The sequence below is a fragment of the Manis pentadactyla genome, chromosome 13 (genome assembly GCF_030020395.1).
Source record: "Manis pentadactyla isolate mManPen7 chromosome 13, mManPen7.hap1, whole genome shotgun sequence".
Lineage (NCBI taxonomy): Eukaryota > Metazoa > Chordata > Mammalia > Pholidota > Manidae > Manis > Manis pentadactyla.
Window position 1 is genome coordinate 58694905 of NC_080031.1, and position 15385 is coordinate 58710289.

At 54.5% G+C, this 15385-nt stretch overlaps 1 protein-coding gene across 2 annotated transcripts in view; it reads left to right on the forward strand.

Moving 5' to 3' along the window:
• Positions 1–15385, forward strand: part of RASGEF1C (RasGEF domain family member 1C) — an 89753-nt gene that overhangs the window by 52325 nt on the left and 22043 nt on the right. For both annotated transcript variants that reach the window (XM_036917838.2, XM_036917837.2), the window contains 5 exons: positions 2460–2642; positions 2795–2917; positions 4064–4201; positions 8983–9183; positions 10213–10287. In XM_036917838.2, the coding sequence (XP_036773733.2) occupies positions 2466–2642; positions 2795–2917; positions 4064–4201; positions 8983–9183; positions 10213–10287 (714 nt within the window). In that variant the 5' untranslated portion in view covers positions 2460–2465. The remainder of the gene's footprint in view (positions 1–2459; positions 2643–2794; positions 2918–4063; positions 4202–8982; positions 9184–10212; positions 10288–15385) is intronic.

Genomic DNA, 15385 nt, shown 5'->3' on the forward strand with positions numbered 1-15385 from the left:
CACCTCTGTGGTGAGCCCCTGCGCTCTCCCTGGTTCCCCACTTGGTCGCTCACCACTGCCCTCCAGGGGCCACAGCCTGGCTCCTGCCACCACAGCACAGACTCCCACGACCCACCACGGTGCCCCCAGTTTGGCTGAGCCTTTGCTCATGCTGGTCCCTGTACCTGGCAAGTGTTTCTCTGCAGACTGCCTCCTGCAGTAGCCCCAGCACAGACCACCACCCACCAGCCCCTCTCTGTATTCCAGTCGGACTGGAGCCCCCGCCAGAGGGAGGAGGACGCCGGCTTGCGTCCAGCAGTGCACACACAGAGGCAGGGGTGGGTCCCCACTGTCCCGGCGTCTCCAGCATGCCTGGGGGCAAGAGCAGCAGGATGGGCAGGGGCGCCACCATGGCTCCGCCCTCACACACCCTCTGCTGAGGGAAGAGCCATCACAGGGAGCCGTCACCCCCTCTGCCCTCACCCAGGCATGCCTGCCGAGTGCCTTAGGGGGATAGTCTCTCCACATGCCTTGGCCTGCCTGTTCCCTGCCCCCCTGCCACCAGCTCCCAGAGTACTGCTGGTGCCCAGCACCTAGAACAGCGCCACTCTGTGCACATGTTTAAGAGGGACTCTCCACAGCAGCAGGAGGGAGGCAGACTGGAGACGAGCCAGAAGAGGCCCACCCAGTGAGACCCGGGCCTGGCCCAGCTGGGACACGGGTGGCTGCGGGTCCAGGGGGCACACGGCGGCCTGTCAGTTCTCTGGCCAGGAGCTTGCTGCTCCTGAGCCTGAGCCCTCCCTGACCCATGTGCCCACACTCTGCCCCCCCACCCCATTCCAGGCCCAGTGTGGAGGTGCTCTGGGAGCCTCTTCTTGTGCCTCTTGTGCCACCTAGCAAACCACCCTGCTCTACAGAGAGGTTTCCAGAATCACCTTCTCCCCAGATACTGACTCGTCTTTGAGAAATTGGCCCAGGATCTGCTGGAAAATTGCCCGGTGCTCCAGGGAGAAGGTGCCGTGTGCCCGGCAGGAGGGAGCAAGCTCTGCCCGCCCCACACGCGCTCTGTAGTGGAATCAGGCTCAGATGCTGGGCCCGGGCATGAGGCAGAGCCGGCTCCCACCCAGAGCTGACCACCACCGCCTGCTGAGCCCAGGCAGCCCCCTGCATGCCCACATACACAGGGCCTCCTCAGCGCTGGGTAGGAGGTGGTTTTGTGAAATGTGAGAGTTTCATGGGCTGAAAATTGAGCACTTACAGGTTGGCTGGGAAGTGAAAATAGAGCTGTGGTCATCCCCAGGGTGGGGACTGTGGGATGCGATCCACACTGGTGTCCACGGTCCCCACTCTGTGACCTGCGCCCACACTTCCTACACACGCACGCCCTCGGGATGGCCTTCCTCGGGCTCCCACTGACCCCCAGTGTCCTCTCTGGCTCTCATGTCCTTCTGGCCCTACTCTTGGGGCCAGGTCACCCAGGGGGCCGGGAAAGACAGGACCAGGCCTATGTCGGTCTGCCCTAGGGAGCGCACAGGGGCAGTGAGCAGGGTCATGGGGATACTGACCCCTAGAGGCCCCTGCATGACCCCGCAGGACTCCACAGTTAAGAATGGGGGTGATCTGAATGTCTAGCGTGGGTCATGGCTAAATCCTGAGGCTTGGCCAGGACCCACAGAGAGCTCACTGAAAGCTTCACTCAGGAAGCCTGGCCTGTGTACTCATGGACGAGCCTGGCCGAGGAAACAGGTCACTGCACGCATGGACCAATGCCTGCCGCAGGCCAGGCCCTTGGTGCAGTGCCAAATCAGAGCAGGTACCCTGGCCCCGCCTGGAGGTTTGGGTGGAGATGTCACCATACAGCAGCAGGTGGCCTTTCTCCACCAAGCGCCCACAGATGGGTCCCCACCACAGGTGGAGATGACAGATGGAGGGCCTGGAGGCAGCTGTTCAGCAGTACCTTTACCAGGCTCATGCAGGGGAGAAGTCCACAAGGCAGTTTCAGGCACAGCAGAATCCAGGACCTCCCCGGTGACCTCAGCAATGTGTCCACTCTCCTGGCCCTTGTGGGGACAAGAGGGTCCCAACAGCACCATTCCACCAGCTCAAGGATGCCAGGGGAAAGGGAGCTTCCACGTGCCGCAGAGTTTGGGGACTACACCTGAGTCCCCCAGCTTAGATCTGGCCCCCCATGAGCTAATCTTTGTGGCTAGGGCAGAGAGATATGCTGATTGTCGAGGCCTTCCCAAAAATGGCCTTCAAAGGGTGGGAGTGGACTCTGAAAGGAGTCAGTCCCTGAGTGGCGGACACTGAGAGTGGAGGAGAGGTGGTTCCAGGGCGACGGGTCCCTGGTAGCCCTCCCGGAAGTGACCACGGGGCTCAATGGGCACAGAAGGGCCTGTGGGAGGTAGGGCCCACCCAGCTAGGAGCTGGGGGGTGCAGGCCACAGCTCCGGTGAGCCCAGCACCTCCTTGCCATTTCAGGCAGGCATGCCCCAGACCCTAAGTGCCTCCGACATGGTGACCCCAGGCAGCCTCGGCCCTCCCCCGACGGAGCCCACAGATGGCGCGCAGGCTGGACAGCCCCTCCTGGACGGAGCTCCGTCCTCAGCCTCCCTGGACATGCTGATCCAGCACCTGGTGCCCACGGCCGACTACTACCCTGAGGTGGGAGACCACCCAGTGGGGGGCTCTGCTCCGGGCATGGGGGAGACAGCAGGGCCAGGACTGCCCTGGGCCCCGGGGGCAGGGCGATCTGGGAGCACATCCCCACCCCCATGCCCTCCTGAGCATGTGCCGCCTGTCTCATTTGCTCCCAGAAAGCCTACATCTTCACCTTCCTGCTGAGCTCCCGCCTGTTCATCGAGCCCCGGGAGCTCCTGGCCCGGGTCTGTCACCTGTGTGTCGAGCAGCAGCAGCTGGACAAGCCCGTGCTGGACAAGGTGAGGGCAGGCCGGGGTGCTCTGAGCATCCCAGCCCTGGGGCATCAGCCTCTTGGGGAGGCAGTGATCAGGGTCCCCGTTCTCCTGATGAGGAGCCCGCAGGGGTTTCTGACTTGTCTGAGGCCCAGAGCTAGAAGGACAAAGTTAGAACCCTTCCCCGGGGTGCGGGTTTCCAGTGCCCTCCGGGAGCCCTTGAGCGCACACCAAGCCTAGGCTCGGGCCTCCAGAGCCTCGTCAGGAGGACCCCTGGCATCTGGGACGGCCCTGCAGCTGCCAGCACATTCTGCTCACCCCGCCTTCCTCTGTGGAGTCTGCTGACAGCCCAGCCTTCCTGTGGTTCCCATATCCTTTCCTCCATCCCTGGCCAGACCCCATGGGCGCACCAGTAACTGGCCACTTACCCATGTATTGGTCAGGCTCTCCTCTTACAGTGGTAGAAACCCAGCTTCAAGTGGCCCAGACAAAGGGACCTCAGGGGCTCCTGTAACAGCAAGGTCCCAAGGACTGCTGGCTCCAGGGCTCAATGACCTCATTAAAATGTGGTCTTTCTCCCCCCGACCCTTTGTTCCACTTTCCCTGGGCCCAGAATCTCTCTCACTCTCGTGGGGAGAGGTTCTGCTTGCATGGTGACAGGTGGCCTCTGCCACTCCAGGCTCACCGGCTACTCGTCCCAATTCCAGTAGAAATGCCCAGTTTCATTACGTCTCAATAAAAGTCCTGATCTCAGGCCACATGCCCATCTGTGAGTCAGTCACCACGCACGGTGGGGCTCTTGGAGCCCCGGGATGGGGTCAGCTTCCCCTGAGATCCACAGACTGGGAATTGGGGGGGACCCAAGGCAAACTGAGATGCTGTCCCCACAGGAAAGGATATGTGATGCCCAGCAGGCAAAACTGAGATGACCCCACTCCAAATGTGTGTCTGTCCCCCTCTGCTCCCCATCTCCGTGTCCCATCCCTGTTGCCTGGCCCCCAGCCCAGGAAAGGCATGCAGCCCAACCCCCTTGGCCACAGCCACCACCAGTGTCACCTGGGCGCCCCAGCCCTGGGCAGAGGACATGCAGGGAGAGGCTGAGGCGGGGCTGATGTGGCCCCACCCTGCCGCAGACCCATCACCAAGCAGGGCTGTTCCCCTGGCTCCTTGCAGGCCCAGGTCCGGAAGTTTGGTCCCAAACTGCTCCAGCTGTTGGCCGAGTGGACGGAGACATTTCCAAGGGACTTTCAGGAGGAGTCGACAATCGGGCACCTGAAGGACGTGGTGGGCCGCATCGCCCCCTGCGATGAGGTGGGCGAACAGTGGGCGGCCCTCACCACACCCCGTGAGCCCTCATGCAGGGCCCTGGGCCTGTTCCCAGGGCCGCCTCAGGGTCCTGTTTCCCCACCTGTACATCACAACCCCCTTTCTGCCTTATCAAGGAACCAGGCCAACAGAGCTGGCAGGGAAACCAGGCCTCTAGGTCCAGGTCTGGTCTCTTGACCTCTTTGCTGCCCTGTGGTCATTGCTGGCACCAGAGGCAGGCGAGGGAACACCCACTCATGAGCTCTCGGGGTCACAGGGTAGGGCTGTTGGTCAGTGACCCACTGAGCTGGCCTGGTAGGGCCCTCACTGGGCAGAGGAGAGACAGCCCCTGGCAGCTAAACCACACCCCAGGCCAACACAGCCCTCGCTGTCCAGTGGCTCAGAAGGCAACCAGTGCATGGGCACCGTGGGCTTCTGGGCTGTGCCCTGCCCTGTTCCTGGCTGCAGCGCTCTGCGGCCAAGGGGTGGAGGTCTCCTGGTACATTTGCAGAAGACTGGGGCCAGCACTGATATGGCTTTATGTGGAAGGAAAGAACCTTGAGGGGAGTGCATGTCAGCAGCCCTGGGACTGAATGTGGCAAGCTGGGAGCTGGAGATATGTCTCAGAGTGGGTCTGGACGTGCAGGACCTGCTGCATATGATGCAAAGGAAAACTGGCAGGCAGGCTGGCCAAAGTAAGCCATAAAGCCCAAGGTCCAACACACTCTTAGAGAGGCAGCCCTGCCCTGGGGCCAGTTCACAGAGCAGATGAGCGACCTAGCTGTTCTGAGGGCTCTGAGATGAGGACTGTCTCCTCCTCTGATCCAGCTGGGGCCGTGACACTTGGCCTGGGGTGGGATGATGCACAGACCCATCGGGATGGGGGTAGAAGCAGGAAGGGGAGGTGCTGGCTAAGAGGCCGGATAGATAGTGGGGAGCACAGATGTCTGGGTAATTGGGCAGCCAGGTGGGTTTATGGGGTGAGCAGACATGGGAAGATGAATGGGAAGAAGGCAGGGAGAAAGGTAGTAATGGTGGGCAGGTGGGTGGACGGATGCGTAGATGGATGGGAGGGTGGATGGAGGGGTGGGTGGGTGGTCAACATTAGACAGGAGGGAGGAAGGATAGATGAGTGGTGATGGATTTTGGGAGGGTGACTGTATGAAAGCGGATGGGCCATAGCAGAGGGGTGGAGAGTGATGGGTGCTGGTGGAACAGAGGCTCTGAAGGGGAGAGAGCCCAGTCTCCTGCTCGATCTCCCTCTCCCCAAAGGCCTTCAGCAGTGTGAGGTCTCCCCATGGACAAGATGGGGTCCCCCAGCCTTAGCAGTCCTGCCTCTACCATTGGTGGAGCCCTTTCAGAGGCAGGTGCTGGCGCTCTGGCCTCAGTGCCCCAGAGGGACACAGCAGGCCCCCTGGGATGGGACAGGACTTCCTGCTGGCCCACATGCTGCCCGCTGGGTGGACCCACAGCCCTCCAGGGAAAGCTGACAGGAGAACACACTGGGTGGGCGTGGGGTTTCTGCCCATGCAGAAGGGCTGGGCCCACTGCACGTCACCCTGGGCTGGCTCAGGAGAGACTTTCTAAGAACTTTAGAGACCAGGGGCCTGTGCCTGTCTGGCTGCAGCAGGTTCTCACCATGAAATGCCCAGTGCAGGGGGTGCCTGGAGAACCACAGCTGCCACCTGGGACAGCCTCTGCCCTGGAACCGAGTTCCGTGCACACAGCAGGTGCCTCCGGGGAAATGGATGGCACGTGGGCAAGCCATGGAGAGAGGTGCTCTGCTGTGCCGCCCACACCCCAATGCCCTGAATGCAGACTCCTGACAGGGGCAAGGGAACGCCTCCGTGTTCTCAGTGGGAGGGCCCAGGGTCTGCCCAGTGGAACCGAGATCTGCAACCCTCTGTCCACAAGGGTGCAGAAATCAGTTAGAAAATGAGAGAAGGGCCAGTGCCACCCCACATCAGAAAGGGAGCCAGAGATTTGGGAAAGAACCAACAAATAAGCTGAGGTGAGCCCTACGGGGAAAATGCTCAGTGAATCAGCAAACAGAAATGTTAATGATTTGGAGTGAGAACTGGTTCAGGAGAAGCAAGTCCTGCTAAATTATGTTCAAATTTTTAAATAGGGTGAGCATGTGGTTCTGTCAACCACTAGCAAAGTCTCGCGGCATCTGGAGTTTGTGGGGCCCGGAGGTGTGCGCAGGAGAGGCTGATGCATAGGAGCTGGCGAGGCTGCGCTCCCCCGGTCGGCAGATGTCTGTGCGCCCCTCCCAGGGGCCAGGCACTGCCCTTCAAGCTGGGGACAAGCAAAGAGTGGCCTGGTATTGTCTTCGTGGAGCTGGTGGTCCAGTGAGAGGAGATGCAGGGAACAGGATAACCCCCAATCGTGGCTTGGTCAAGGGCTGGGAAGGAAGCCCTGTGTGCTGGGCACAGGGAGAACATGGCAAGAGGGAGAGGCTGCAAGGCCCTGCTGGGGTGGCCAGAGCAGAGGTCGAGGGCATGGAGGAATGGCTTGTTTCTGGAGCATAGAGAAGGGGAGAAAGGCCCTCTGAGGCCATGGAGCGTGGCCAGAGCTGACCTCAGAGCCTCTGAGCCACATGGTTCCTTTGTGTTTTGCAAAAGCATGGGGGCATCTTAAGGAAGAGGGATGCAGGGGTCAGATGTGCATTTGGGACAGAGTGGAGTGGAGAGAGCCAGGCGTGGATGCAGGGAGCCCACTGTGGAGGCAGCTGCAGCAGCCAGGGAGGGTGCAGTGGCCAGGACCAGAGACCGTGGTGGAAGACAAGCAAATGGAAGAAAGCAAAATCAAGAGGGTTGGCGATGGCCTATAGAGGCATGAGGGAGAGGGCGGCCTGAGGATGGCTCCTGGCCTGTGTGCCCAGGGCTGGTGCTCCATTCACGGAGGCAGGGATGCAGGCAGAGGACACAGTCTGGGCGAGGAGAGCGTGACGCCCACTTGCATGTGTTGGGTCCAGGTGGCCCCTCCGCCGTGTGGCTTTGGGGGCCAGAGAAGGAGCTGCGCGTGCACACTGGGCATTGTCCACATGAACAGCCTGCTGGGGGTGAACCCGCCTGCCCAGCACCCAGGGCCAGAGTGAGGGCCAGGGAGGGTCACACGGGACAGGAGGGACCCGGCATCGCCGGTGGTGCAGACAGGCCTGCCCACAGCCCTGGGCAGGAGGAGCTGGAGGCCTAGGCTGTGGGTCATGGCCCCATGATGCCCCAGGGAGGCTGCTGGGAGGGGGCTAGATGGGGAGGGTGAGTCGTGGGGGATGAGGACAGCCTGAGAGACCACCGCTGACTGGCCATGCCACTCAGGCTGGCAGTGCTGGACCCGGCTTCCCCTCTTGCCACATTCAGGTGAAGACCTGGAGGCAATGAGCAGATCACACTTTCACACACAGCAAAGCTGAGAGTGGCTGTTCCTTCCACAGGTGACAGAGGAAAGAGCTGTGCCTCAGTTTACCCACACACTGCCCAGCTCACCAGCAGGTGCCTTCTGGGTCTGCCCCTCTGGGAGTTAGGGTTCAGCTTGGGGTTCAGGCTGACAGCCCCCTGTCCTGTTCCCTGTGTCTAAGGCTCCACCACAGCCACCCTGACTGCTTCACAGGGAAGCCCCCACCAAGGGCTGGGTGGGTGCCACCTCCATCGCCGGAGCTCTGGACACCAACAGTGGTGGGCCTCTGCAGCTCCTCAGTCCCCATCAGAGACTTGAGGACCACCTAGATCCCCAGGGCACACTCAGCCCAGCAAGCAGGACACCCCTCCTGCAAAAGGCCGCTGGGTTTGGGGCCTCCAGACAGCGTGAGAAGTGCCTTTTCTGCCTGAAATTACCTGGCAGTGCTGACTGTTCACCACCGTCATGCTCCAGGCCTCAAACAGGCCCTGCCGGCCACCCCACCACCTGCCTCACTGCAGGAGACCAGGCCCCAGGGGCCCGCTGCCACTTCTCGGCTCCTGGGCACGTGACATCTGCCAACAAGTACAGGGGCTCGTTCTGAGGGTCACTGACCCAACCCTTGGGAATGTGTGGACAGCTTGCTTAATAACCCAGGCTGGTCTGATGGTACCTTCCTTGGAAAGAGGGGTCTTGAGCTGGAAGTAATCAGTTTCCTTGTGGGGTTGGGAGGCTGGAAGGGCAGGTGTCCCTCAAGGGCAGCCCAAAGCGGGAACTCGCCTGTCTGAGCTGAATGGCCGGAGACTTTGTTGATATAGTAAGTGGCTCTCAAGGGCCCACTGCGTGTCTGGAGCCAGGCCCAGCTCTGGCAATGCAGACTTCCCTGCCCTGTCCTTCTAGTGGGGAGCAACAGCCACAGTCATCCCCACAGCGGTCCTGTAGGAGAGTCACACGGTGTCCCAGTGAGGTACTGTTGGGGTAGAGATGGGACAGGAAGGCCTCTCTGAGCGGGGCCTGAGTGAAAGGTCAGCTCCTGGGGAGGGCCCATCTGCATCCCCTTCCTGCATGGCCCTGGCAGGGCCCAGCCCACCTGCCCCACTGGCCAGGCAGCTGGGGAGGCTTTGGTCCTCGGTGCCTCCCTGATGGGTGCGTTTCTGAGCTGCCACTGCAGTGCGGCGGCCCCACCCCCTCCCCCTGTGCCCTGTGGCCTTGACTCTGGCCCCAACTCCAGCCTGCCCTGGATTGGGGCCTGATTTGTGGGTGGGGCAGGTGCAGGCCCACCTAGGAACAGCTCATCCCTGGCAGCCCGGGAGCCTGCCCACCTCAGATGTCAGGCCTGCAGAGATGGGGGTTCAGGCCTGAGCACCCCTCTTTCCACCCCCTTCCAGGCATACCGAAAAAGGATGCATCATCTCCTGCAGGCTCTGCACCAGAAGCTGGCGGCTCTGGGCCAGGGCCCAGAGGGCCTGCTGGGCGCTGACAAGCCCATCTCCTATAGGACCAAGCCGCCCGCCTCCATCCACAGGGAACTCCTTGGTGTCTGCAGTGACCCCTACACTCTGGCCCAGCAGCTGACCCATGTGGAGCTGGTGAGCGGGCCTGGGCCACCTTCCACCAAAACCCACACCGGCAGCAACTGAGAGCCTCTAGTCACCAGTCCTCCCCCATGGCCCCCACCTTGTCTCTGCATAACTCAGGGCCTGAGCCCATCACAGCAGGGCCATCTCAGCATGTCCGGGGAGCCTGGCTCTGAGGCCAGGAACAGGAGGGCTGCGTACCAGCCCTGCCCAGCTCCAACACTGGCCTGTCTCAGAGTCCAGGCCTGGGATAGAGGGACTGGGTTCAAACCCTGGCTCGGGCCCCACCTGCTGTGTGATCCTCCAGGATGAGTACCGTCCACCAGTGCCTCAGGTTCCCCATCCAATGCTCACACAGACACTTTCCAGAGAAGCCCAGACAGGCCTTCCTACTTGGGAAGGAATGCCCTAGCCTGGTCTCCACATGTTGGGGCCTGCCCCAGAGAGAGTGGAGGCTGGGGAGGAGGTCTCTTTACCTCTAAACCTCCATTTACGGGGCTGCTGCCCCCAGACATTGTGCTCAGCTCTCACATTCAGCACTCTCATTGTCTTAGCACCACCCTGCCAGGTAGATGCTATTGTTATTACCTTTTCACAGATGAGGAAACTAAGGCCTAGAGAGGTTAAGTGACTTGTCAGAAGTCACAGCAGAGAGGACAGAGCCAGGATTCACTTCTGACCCAGACCTTATGCTCAGCCTCCAGGCCTCCCCTGCGGAGGCTTGCCAACTTCAAGCCTGGTTTCCTCGATGTCACATGCCGCAAGCATTTCCTAAGGGGACATTTCTCCCACACCTCGTGAAGTGTGGTAGCCTCTGGGCCTGGGAAAGTTGGGGCTGCCTCCTTCAGGATGGTACTGAGCTCTGTGACAACCTAAAACAGGGTTGTGGAGCCCCAGAGAGAAGAACACACATCCAGAGGTGCTGCTGGGGTGGGCTCAGAGGCAGGGAGCCCACAGGAGCACAGTGCCAGGCCCCCAGTGGGCTCCTGCCTCCCCAAGCCTTCCCCCTCTCCCTGACTCCTCACCTCCTTTCTAATGCAGGAGCAGCTGCGACACATCGGGCCTGAGGAGTTTGTCCAGGCTTTTGTGAACAAGGACCCTCTGGCCAGCACAAAGGTAGAAGGCCCTGGGACTGGCTGATCCAGCGGTGCTCCCCACCCACGGGCCCCTCCAGGGGATCCTGTGAACATCAGCTGGGCAGGCTTGGGAGGGTCCCAGAGCGCAGAAGATGGGCTCTGAAAGGATTGTCCACTCCACCCATGCTCTCAGCCCTACTACAGCCCTGAGTTCCCAGGGAAGCCAACCGGTCACCCACCCAGCCAGGGAAGAGCTGAAGCCCTGGGTAGGGAGGAGGGCAAAGGATGCACAGCCTTTTGGGACCCAGCGCTCCTGGGTGTTTTGTGGGCGCTGGTGCCCTCTAGTGGCCGCTTGAGGGAGTTCAGGCTGGTGTGCCCTGCCCAGGAAAGGTAACCTTGTTCTTCCCTCCAAGGGTTGCGGTGGCCCCTGGGCCACGTGCTCAGGACGCCCACCACACACTGGATTTCCAGCTTCCCTTCCCTTCCAGCCCAACCAGCAGGGTACCTGGTGTTTATCAGCAGGGTTAGATCTGAAGCAGAACTGGAAACATGTGTCTTCTCTCCTACCTAATAAAAGAAGTCCAAACTAAATATGATTGTATTTGCCCCTCTCAGATAAGCAGCAGCTAAGCACTGTGGGTGTGAAGGGTACAGGCTGGTAGGGGGTGAAATCAGCATAGCCACTTTGGAGGGCAGTGTGGTAATGGCGTCAACACTTGAAAGGTACACCTTTGACCCCAAACTTTCCACACCTCCTAGTTTATCCTACAGTTATACACACCCATACACACAAAGATGTATGCATAAAGATATTTGGGGATATACAGTATTTATTATGGCCAAAGGCTGGAATCAAACTACCTTATCATCCATGGGGGCTGGATTAAAAATTATAATACATCCATGCATAGATTGCTTTGCAACTATTCAAAAGAATAAATGTGACTGTAAGTGCAGAATAATCGCCAAGATTGACACCTGAGGAAAAAAACTAGAGTGAAGAGCAGTGACAAAGAGTATGTGACCATTTGCATAACAACAAAAAGGAGGGTTCATGTACATAAGTGCTTGCACAGGAGTGTGGACCATCTCTAGGAATACTGGTCACTCTGGGGAACCCAGCAAGGGCTGTGGGCTGGAGAGGGAAGGAAATTTGGGAAGGAGAAAGGTGTTTACTTTCTTTCTTTGTTTTGGTTTTGGTTTTTGGCCCTTCCCAAGTGTTACCTTTTCATTGTGAAGTACATCAAGAGTGCATGTGGCATTTATTCACACACTACTGCTGATGGATGTTTCCAGCCTCTTGCTATTAGAGATCTTGCTGCTATGAACATTCTTACATGTTCCCTGGTGCTCATGGGTGCATATTTTTCTAGAGTATCAGTTCTTAAATGTTTTGGTCTCTGGACTCTGTTATACTCTTAAAAATTATTGAGGGTCCCAAAGAACTTCTGGTTAAGTAGATTAATCTAGTGACATTTATCATTTTAACCATTAAAACAGATAACTTTTTAAAACACGCTTTCAAAAATAACAGTATAACCCATTGTATGTTAACATATAAGTAAGCCTATTTTATGAAAAATACCATATTTTCCAAAATACAAAACTGCTGAGAAGAGTGACATTGTTTTACAGTATTTAGTATTTTTATAAATCTCTAACGACTGACTTAATAGAAAACAGCTGGATTTTCTAATCTGCTTCTGCATTCAATCTCTTGACATACATTATTTTGGTTGAAAGAAATCCACCCTTGCACTGTAATTGGAAAAGGGAGGAGTATATTTCACATCCTTTTCAGATAATTCTATGCAAAATGCAGCAAGTGGTAGTTTTGAAAGATTACTTGCAATTTGGAGTCTAAAAATACATCACTGGGCTTTCTGTGCTCTATTGCATTAAAACCCATGGGTTCATCTTGCCCTCTTGAATGGATGTTTTGCTCATGCATGATTTTATAACTTCACACATTGGTCACTTGGGAAATAGGAGTTCAGTGAATCAAGATCTTCCGAATGTTGGCACATTTTATTACTTGATATTTTGAAACCACATTAATTAATATCACTACTGATCTCACCCAAAAAACATCCTTAACTATTGAGAGACTGGCAGGGTCAGGGTGGCAGATACATGTTTTGCAAGTTCCTAATTTTCTCTTGAACACCTGAATCTTATCATGGGCCACAGATATCTGCCTGTTGTTGTCCTTGAAGTGGTCAGCCTGATTTTGTCGATTGTCAAGGGAACGTCAGCCAAATCCCAAAGCCTGAAAAACCGTAGCTGGTCAGTCGTTCCTTCAGGCAAACATGGTGTTCCATGAGAAAAGTGGCCAGTTCTGCTCAGAAGTCAGCCACCCCACTGCTTTGCCTCACAGCCGCCATCAGACTTCTGTAGACAGCTTTTGTGTACTTAGATTTCATCAAATGAATGCAAGAAAGTGTACACAAGGGTTGAGATGTCATAAAATGGAAACATTTTGCCTCCTCCAGGACATTCTTAAGTCACATGTTGTCTGACTTTGAGTGGGTGGGGTGAAGACCACAGCGGCCACTGTGTGGATCGGTGCCTCTGCCTGGATTCAGGCTGCGGTAGCAGCAGTTTTATCCACCATTCCGTGCAAATGTTGACAGAGTGAAAAGGGAATGACATTGCATGGATATGAAAATAGTTGTGCCCTTGTGAACAGCACTGGGAGAACTGTAGTAGGGAAGGCACTGTGTCACGGACTGGCCACGTGCTCAGCCTTACCAGGAGGTGCCAGTAAGCGAGGCTGTACCCATTCACACTGAGGCAGAGAGCTGTTCTTGCTCCCTGACCTCGCTGGCCCTGGGAATTGTCAGAGCTTTACCTGTTGGTCAAACTGTTCAGTGGAGCATCTTTCCACGTGTTTTGGACATTCTTGCTTTCTCCTCTATGAGAGGCCTGTCCTTGACTTTCATCCAGGTTCCTGTGGGTGAGCTGGCTTTTTCTTAAGGATTGAAGAATTTTTTCTGAGGTTTTTTTAAAAGTATGTACTAGATAATTATCCTTTGTCAGTTTGATGTACTGCAAATGTCCAGCTCCTGGAAGGTTGTGTTGCTTCTTATTCTCATTATTACATGTTTTGATGAACAGGTGTTCTTAATTTTAACCTAGTCAAATTTACCAAACTTTTCCTTAATGGGGGGTTTAGGAACTCCCTCTCTACTCCCTACTCAGGTCATAAAGTTAATCTGTCTTTTCCTCTAGAATCTGTAACATTTTGCCCTTCACATTTAAGTCTTTGATTTGAAATTCATTTTGTGGAGATGGCCTGAGGTAGCGGGTCCATGCTGATTTTTTCCTACAAATGACCAATTGTTTCTGACATGAGCCCTGAAGGTTCCGATGCTGTCACACGTCAGGTTTCTGTATGTGTTAGATATGCTCCCGGACTGTCTGCTCTCCTCTGCTGGAGTTATCTGTCTCTGTGTTGGTGCCCATTGCCTTCAGCATCATGGCTGTATGATCCATCTCGCTGTCTGGTGAAGCAGGTCCCCTGGGTCTTCATTAGCAGTGGCTTGGCCCTTCTTGGCCCCTTGTTTTTCCATTTAAATTTTAGAATCACTTGTCAAACTCAATGAAAAGTCTTATCAAGATTTTGTTAAAATGTATTAAGTATGGATCAATTTGGGAAGAATTTACATCTTTATGATACTGAGTCTCTAACCCATACAAATGGTGTGTTCCTCAGTTTATTTAGGTCTAGTTTATAACATCTTTGTAATGTTTTATAACTACCACCATAAAAATCTTAAACAGATATTACTTTTTTTCCTTCAGTATCTTATGAATATTTTTGCTATTATATATGGCATCTTCTTTATTGTATTTCATAACTGTGTGGTTTAAGGAATATTATTTACTTCTGTATATCAACTTTATAATTGATGATATTGTACATTCTTATTCATTCTGATAATTTTCTGTATTCTTCTGTGTTTTTCATGTAGAAAATTACATCCTCTGGGAACAATGATACTTTTGTTCCTTCATTTCCGATCCTTATTCTTATTATTTCTGTGGCTGCCATACAAGGAATCCTCCGCTGATATGGGACAGACATGAATGACAGATCCTGTTTTTTAAATCTCTGAAATGTTGGGGTTATTAGTTATTGCTGAGTAACCTTGCTCAGTCTGACTCCTAGCATTTCTTTTTTCTTGTTTATTGTGCTAACCAGCACTTCTGGTAAATGTTAAATGGAAGTGTTAAGAACTGGCATCCTTCTTCTGTCATGATTTTAAATGGAATGCTTTTAACATGTCACAGTAGAATAGGAAGTTTCCTATTGCATTTTTTTAGATGCCCTTTATCCACTTAGGAAATTTGCCTGTTCCTAGTTTGCTGAGAGTTCCTATTGTGTATGAATAGTTGTTGAATTTTATTAAATACTTTTTCTGGATCTATTAGCCACATGTTCTCTTCCCTTTTAAGCTATTCAGTGATTATTTATATTCATTTTCTTTTCAGTGTTGAACCAACTTTGCATTTCTGGGCTACATGAAACTTGGTCCTGATTGGCATCTTTATCATACATCCCTCAATTCAGTTTGCTAGTGTTTTGTTTAGGATTTCTACTATTCTCAAGAGATTGACTTGTTATTTCCCTTACTGTCAGTGCTCTTCTCTACTCTCTCTTCTCTCTCCCTCTTCTCTATTCTGTGTGCAAGACTGGGATTACCCACTCCTGGAACCGTTGGCAGAATCTGCCAGTGAAACCATCTGAGCCTGCTGCTTCCCTTTAGGGGAGACTCTGTATGATTCAAGGATTTCTTGTTCATTCGTTATTGTTTCAGTAGTTAGAGGACTATTTAGGCTTTTTATTTCTTCTTTACTCTTGTTTTGTAACGTATATTTTTCCAGCCATCTGACCATTCCTCCTAAGTTTTCACATTTATAAACAGAAAGTAATTCACCATAATCTCTATTAATCATTTTTATTTCTTCACACCCATCTTGACTCATCTCTAGCAGTCTTTGTGTCTACTTGTCTCTGTTTCTTCATCAGTCTTGCCAACAATTCATCAGTTGTATTAGTCTTTTTAAATAAAAAGCTTTGGGTTTTATTGACTCTATATGCTGTGCCTTTCTTTACTATTTCATTTTTTTTTCTC